The sequence below is a fragment of the Tachyglossus aculeatus genome, assembly GCF_015852505.1.
Source record: "Tachyglossus aculeatus isolate mTacAcu1 chromosome 12 unlocalized genomic scaffold, mTacAcu1.pri SUPER_6_unloc_1, whole genome shotgun sequence".
NCBI lineage: Eukaryota > Metazoa > Chordata > Mammalia > Monotremata > Tachyglossidae > Tachyglossus > Tachyglossus aculeatus.
Window position 1 is genome coordinate 21,746,312 of NW_024044828.1, and position 7,414 is coordinate 21,753,725.

General features: G+C 50.0%; 1 protein-coding gene across 1 annotated transcript in view; it reads right to left on the reverse strand.

Annotated features, from left to right (window-relative positions):
• CDIN1 (CDAN1 interacting nuclease 1) overlaps positions 1–7,013 on the reverse strand; it is a 97,139-nt gene extending 90,126 nt beyond the window's left edge. The window contains exon 1 of the mRNA XM_038741534.1: positions 6,749–7,013. Within this exon, the coding sequence (XP_038597462.1) occupies positions 6,749–6,849 (101 nt within the window). The 5' untranslated portion in view covers positions 6,850–7,013. The remainder of the gene's footprint in view (positions 1–6,748) is intronic.
• Positions 7,014–7,414: the final 401 nt, after the last annotated feature.

Genomic DNA, 7,414 nt, shown 5'->3' on the forward strand with positions numbered 1-7,414 from the left:
AGTACAAATTGGCAACACAACACAAAACAAGTACAAATTGGCAACACTTTTCAAAGCGAGAGGGGGAAGTCAGAGCTTGTAACAATATCCAATCGGTGGTCTTGCTGTTTTGTGGTAAATAATATCAGTCCTGAAGCTTATTGAGAAGAAGGGATCCCCACCCTTGGATGGGGTATAAAAATAACCCGTCTCTCCCGACGCAGGTTTGAGGGCACATCCTGGCGCGACAAACTCGGAGGGAAAAAGCAGTGTGGCCTAGTGGAAAGAGCCTGAGCTTGGGAGGCAGGAGCACTTGGGTTCTCAGCCCAGCTCCACACGCTTGGCTGCTGGGTGACCTTGCCCAAGTCGCTTCACTTCTCTGGGCCTCAGTTCCCTCATCTGTAAAATGGGGATTGAGACGGTGAGCCCCTTATGAGACAGGGACTGGGCCCAACCTGATGAGCTTGCGTCCACCCCAGCGCTTAGCACAGCGCCTGGCACACAATAAGCACTGGAAAGAGCCCGAGTCAGAGTTCATGGGTTCAAATCCCGGCTCTGCCAATTGTCAGCTGGGTGACTTCACTTCTCTTCACTTCACCTGTTGCCAACTTGTACTTCCCAAGTGCTGAGTACAGTGCTCTGCACACAGTGAGCGCTCAATAAATACGATTGATTGATTGATTCTCTGGGCCTCAGTTCCCTCAACTGTAAAATGGGGATGAAGACTGTGAGCCCCCCGTGGGACACCCTGATCACCTTGTGACCTCCCCAGCGCTTAGAACAGTGCTTTGCACAGAGTAAGCGCTTAATAAATGCCATTATTATTATTATTATTATTATAAGCGCTTAAAAGATACCATAAAAGGGGGTGATTGATGGGGACTTACAGGTATTAAATCCCCATTTTCCAGAGAAGGAAACTGAAGTGAAGTGATACGACTTGCTGTCCGTCCTACCTGGGGCGCATTCTATGTCGGCTATCTGTCGGCCGCCGGAACCGATGCGGACCCCGGACCCCAAGCACCGACAGGGAGGAGGAGCGGTAGGGACCCCGCACCGGCTGAACCGCCCAGCTGATAAGTGGTGGAGCAGGGATTAGAACCCACGACCTCTGATTCCCAAGCCCCGGCTCTTTCCATTAAGCCATGCTGCTTCTCTAACAGACACAATCTCTGGCCACGCGAGTTTGCAGTCTCCGGGGGGAGATAGACACAAATATAAACAAATAAAATTACAGATATGCACATAAGTCTGGAGGGGGATGAATAAAAGGGAGCAAGTCAAGGTGATGCAGAAGGGAATGGCAGAAGAGATGGGATCCAATACTACTGCTCCCTCCTATTTATTCAATCGTATTTATTGAGCGCTTACTGTGTGCAGAGCACTGTACTGAGCGCTTGGGAAGTACAAGTAGGCAACATATAGAGACGGTCCCTACCCAACAACGGGCTCAAAGTCTTGAAGCCCAGGAGCTGTGCCCGACCTGATTATCTTATATCCACCCCTGGGCCTGACACCTAGTAAACACTTAAATACCAAGCTTATTAATAATAATGATGGCATTTATTCAGCATCATCATCATCAATCGTATTTATTGAGCGCTTACTATGTGCACAGCACTGTGCTAAGCGCTTGGGAAGTACAAATTGGCAACATAAAACATATTTATTAAGCGCTTACTATGTGCAAAGCACTGTTCTAAGCGCTGGGGAGGTTACAAGGTGGTCAGGTTGTCCCACGGGGGGCTCACAGTCTTAATCCCCATTTTCCAGAGGAGGTAACTGAGGCACAGAGAAGTTAAGTGACGTGCCCAAAGTCACACAGCTGACAACTGGTGGAGCCAGGATTTGAACCCATGACCTCTGACTCCAAAGCCCGGGCTCTTTCCACTGAGCCACGCTGCTTCTCTAAATTACTTCTGCTTCTCTTATTACTATTACTAATATGTCCTGTGCAGCTTCAGGAAAGGAACATAACCGGTGTGGGCAGGGACTGTCTCTATTGCTGAATTGTACTTTCCAAGCGCTTAGTACAGTGTTCTGCACACGGTAAGGGCTCAATAAATACGACTGAATGAATGAAGACAGAGCCCAGCACTGGGCAAGCCTCCAAGCCCTTTTAGATGCCTCAGATTTTTTTTTTAAAGGTACTTAAGTGCTTACTATGTGCCAGGCACTGTATTAAAGTGCTGGGGTAGATACAAGTTAATCAGGTTGGACAAAATTCACACTCATGTTCCATGCTATATTGTTATACTGTACTCTCCTATCCGCTTAGTACAGTGCTCTGCATACAAATGCTCAATAAATAATAATAATAATGGTATTTGTTAAGTGCTTAGTATGTGCGAAGCACTGTTCTAAGCGCTGGAGGGGATACAAGGAAATTAGGTTGTCCCACGTAGGGCTCACAGTCTTAATCCCCATTTTACAGATGAGATAACTGAGGCCCAGAGAAGTGAAGTGACTAGCCCAAAGTCACACGGCTGCCAAGCGGCAGAGCCGGAATTAGAACCCGCGACCTCTGACTCCCAAGCCCGTGTTCTTCCCACGACTGACGGACACGGGGCTCACAGTCTTAATTCTCTCAATCCCCACTTTACAGATGAGGGAACTGAGGCACAGAGAGGTGAAGTGACTTGCCCAAAGTCACCCAGCCGAAAAGTGGCAGAGTTGGGATTAGAACCCAGGTCCTTCTGACTCCAGGCCTGGGATCTAGCCACTAGGCCACTCTGCTTCTGTTCACTAGACTCAGGAGTCAAGTCCACCGGCCTGGAAGCTCCTTGAGGGTAGGGATCCTCTCTTCCTAATCAATCAATCAATCATATTTATTGAGAGCTTACTATGTGCAGAGCACTGTACTAAGCGCTTGGGAAGTACAAATTGGCAACATATAGAGACAGTCCCTACCCAACACTGGGCTCACAGTCTAATAATTATAACAATAAGAAGAAAAACAATGATGGTATTTCATTCAATCGTATTTACTGAGCGCTTACTGCACGCAGGGCACTGTTCTAAGCGCTTGGACAATACAATTCAGCAACAAAGGGAGAAAATCCCTACCCAACAATGGGCTCACAGTCTAGAATGAGCGACGTGGCTCAATGGAAACAGCCCGGGCTTTGGAGTCAGAGGTCATGGGTTCAAATCCCGACACTGCCAGTTGCGAGCTGTGTGACTTTGGGCAAGTCACAACTTCTCTGGGCCTCAGTTCTCTCATCTGGAAAATGGGGGTGAAGACTGTGAGCTCCCCATGGGACAACCTGATCACCTTGTAACCTCCCCAGCGCTTAGAACAGTGCTTTGCACATAGTAAGCGCTTAATAAATGCCATCATTATTATTATTATTCTAGAAGGGGGACCGGACATCAAAGCAAGTAGACAGGCATCAATAGCATCAAAATAAATAGAATTAGAGATACATACACATCAGAGAAGCAGCGTGGCTCAGTGGAAAGAGCCTGGGCTTGGGAGTCAGAGGTCATGGATTCAAATCCCGTCTCCACCAATTGTCAGCTGTGTGACCTTGGGCAAGTCACTTCACTTCTCTGTGCCTCAGTTACTTCATCTTTAAAATGGGGACGAAGACCGTGATGGTATTTGTTACAAGTTTACTCTGAGACAAGCAGTCTCCTCAGCACGAAGGGGACTGGCTAAATTAATCACGTCAGACACAGTCCCCATCCCACAAGAGGCCCACAGTCCAAGTAGATGGGAAAACGAATGCCCATTTCACAGCTGTGGACACTGCGGCCCAGAGAAGGGAAGTGACTAGCCCATGTTCACGCAGCAGAAAGTGGAGCCGAGATTAAGAACCTAGGTTAATCGACTCCCAGAGCCGTGCTCTTTCCGCCCGGCCACGCTTCGACTCCGCTGGCCTCTTCCGCAACGCTCAGCACAGCATCCAGCTCTGCGTAAGTGCTCAGTAAGCACCCTCCATGCACACACAACCCTGCAGCCAAGGGGCCTCCACACTCCATGCACACACACTGTGCTGCCCAGTTGGGCCTGGGAAGTGGTGTGTTTGTGTGTGTGTGTGTGGACGATGGTGCAAGCGGGGTTGGGAGGAGAGGGTCTCCCCAAGGTCGCTACTCATTCAGTCGTATTTACTGAGCATTTACTGTGTGTGCAGAGCACTGTACTAAGCGCTTACTCCATGCACACCGCGCTGCCAAGCTGGGCCCAGGGATCAGTGGCTGCAGGGCGAACCTCTCCATGCACACCCCAAGCACACACATTGAGTTGCCGAGCTGGGCCTTGGGGGTGGGATGTTTGTGCGTTTGTGTGTGTGTGTGTGTGTGTGTGTGTGTGTGTGTGTGTGTGTGTGTGTGTGTGTGTGTGTGTACGTACGGTGGGAGGGCTCCCTTTGCACACACACTGTGCTGCCGAGCTGGGCCTTGGGAGCGAAAGTGTTTGTGTTTGGGGTGAGGGGGAGAAGCGGGGGGCTCCATTTGCACACACACTGCGCTGCCCAGCTGGGCCTTAAGGGCAGGGTGTGTGTGTGTGTTTGTGTGTGTGTGTACATGGGGGGAGGTCTCCCCTTGCACACACACTGTGCGGCCGGGCTGGGCCTTGGGGAAGGGGTGTACGGTGCATGTAATAAATAATAATAATGATGGCATTTATTAAGCGCTTACTATGTGCAATGCACTGTTCTAAGCGCTGAGGGAGGTTACAAGGTGAACAGGTTGCCCCATGGGGGGCTCCCAGTCTTCATCCCCATTTTACAGATGAGGGAACTGAGGCCCAGAGAAGGGAAGTGACCTGCCCAAAGTCACACATTCCTCTCCCCCTCCTACCCCTCACCTTACCTCCATCCCCTCCCCACAGCACCTGTATATATGCATATGTTTGTACGTATTTATTATTCTACTTATTTACTTTGTAAATAGTCATTCTATTTATTTTTTAATACGTTTTGTTGTCTGTCTCCCCCTTCTACCCTGTGAGCCTGCCGTCGGGTAGGGACCGTCTCTAGATGTTGCCAACTTGGACTTCCCAAACGCTTAGTCCAGTGCTCTGCACGCAGTAAGCGCTCAATAAATACGACTGATTGATTGATAGGGACCGTCTCTAGATGTTGCCAAGTTGGACTTCCCGAGCGCTTAGTCCAGTGCTCTGCACGCAGTGAGCGCTCAATAAATACGATTGATTGATTGATTGGGACCGTCTCTATATGTTGCCAACCCGGGCTTCCCAAGCGCTTAGTCCAGTGCTCTGCATGCAGTAAGCGCTCAATAAATACGATTGACTGATTGACAGAGACCGTCTCTAGATGTTGCCAACCTGTACTTCCCAAGCGCTTAGTCCATCATCATCATCAATCATATTTATTGAGCGCTTACTATGTGCAGAGCACTGTACTAAGCGCCTAGGAAGTACAAGGCCCTACCCAACAGTGGGCTCATAGTCTAAAAGGGGGAGACAGAGAACAAAACCAAACATACTAACAAAATAAAATAAATAAAATAAATAGGATAGATATGTACAAGTAAAATAAATAGAGTAATAAATATGTACAAACATGTATACATATATACAGGTGCTGTGGGGAAGGGAAGTCCAGTGCTCTGCACGCAGTAAGCGCTCAATCAATACGATTGATTGATTGATAGGGACCGTCTCTAGATGTTGCCAACTTGGGCTTCCCAAGGGCTTAGTCCAGTGCTCTGCACACGGTAAGCGCTCAATAAATACGATTGATTGATTGACAGGGGCCGTCTCTAGATGTTGCCAACCTGTACTTCCCAAGCGCTTACTCCAGTGCTCTGCACGCAGTAAGCGCTCAATCAATATGATTGTTTGATTGATTGATTGACAGGGACCGTCTCTAGATGTTGCCAATTTGGGCTTCCCAGGCGCTTAGTCCACTGCTCTGCACACAGTAAAGGCTCAATAAATCCGATTGATTGATTGACAGGGGCCGTCTCTACATGTTGCCAACCTGTACTTCCCAAGCGCTTAGTCCAGTGCTCTGCACGCAGTAAGCGCTCAATCAATACGATTGATTGATTGGTAGGGACCGTCTCTAGATGTTGCCAAGTTGGACTTCCCAAGCGCTTAGTCCAGTGCTCTGCACACAGTAGGCGCTCAATCAATATGATTGATTGATTGGTAGGGACCGTCTCTAGATGTTGCCAAGTTGGACTTCCCAAGCGCTTAGTCCAGTGCTCTGCACACAGTAGGCGCTCAATCAATACGATTCATTGATTGGTAGGGACCGTCTCTAGATGTTGCCAAGTTGGACTTCCCAAGCGCTCAGTCCAGTGCTCTGCACACAGTAGGCGCTCAATCAATACGATTGATTGATTGGTAGGGACCGTCTCTAGATGTTGCCAAGTTGGACTTCCCAAGCGCTCAGTCCAGTGCTCTGCACACAGTAGGCGCTCAATCAATACGATTGATTGATTGGTAGGGACTGTCTCTAGGTGTTGCCAAGTTGGACTTCCCAAGCGCTCAGTCCAGTGCTCTGCACACAGTAGGCGCTCAATCAATACGATTGATTGATTGGTAGGGACCGTCTCTAGATGTTGCCAAGTTGGACTTCCCAAGCGCTCAGTCCAGTGCTCTGCACACAGTAGGCGCTCAATCAATACGATTGTTTGATTGATTGACAGGGACCGTCTCTAGATGTTGCCAACTTGGGCTTCCCAGGCGCTTAGTCCAGTGCTCTGCACACAGTAGGCGCTCAGTAAATACGACTGATGATTGATTGATTGATCGATTGGGTGTTGGTGGGGTGCCGGGCCCGTCGGGTGGGCTTACCTGGGGAACATGTCCTTCAGCTTGCGCAGGGTCTGCCTGGTGGGGGGCAGGGCGCCCATGGCCCGAACCATGGCCACGTACTGGGCTTTGGTCAGGATCATGGCCGGAGGAGGGAGGGAGGGAGACTGACTGACTGACTGACTGACTGACTGACTGACTGACTGACTGACTGTCCGCCTGACTGTTTGTCTGTCGGTCTGACTGTCCGCCTGTCTGTCCCTCCAGGGGCCTGACACGTGCGGCCTACTGCAGGCCGGACGTCAGCGCGCGCCGGCCCGTGCGTGCGTGCGTGCGTGCGTGCGTCCGTGCGTCCGTGCGCGCGCGCGTCCGGCCGTGCGTCCCCGCGTCCCGGCGTGCGCGCCCCCGGCCCGCAGCGCGGCCGCGAGCCTTCGCGGCCGCGCGCTCCATTCATTCATTCCCTCACGCGTTCATCATCATCAATCGTATTTATTGAGCGCTCACTGTGCGCAGAGCACTGCACTAAGCGCTTGGGAAGCACAACTTGGCAACATGTAGAGACGGTCCCTACCCAACAGCGGGCTCGCAGTCTAGAAGGGGGAGACGGAGAACAAAACCAAACATGCTAACAAAATAAAATAAATAGGATAGATAGGTACAAGTAAAATAAATAAATAAATAGTCATCATCATCAATCGTATTTATTGA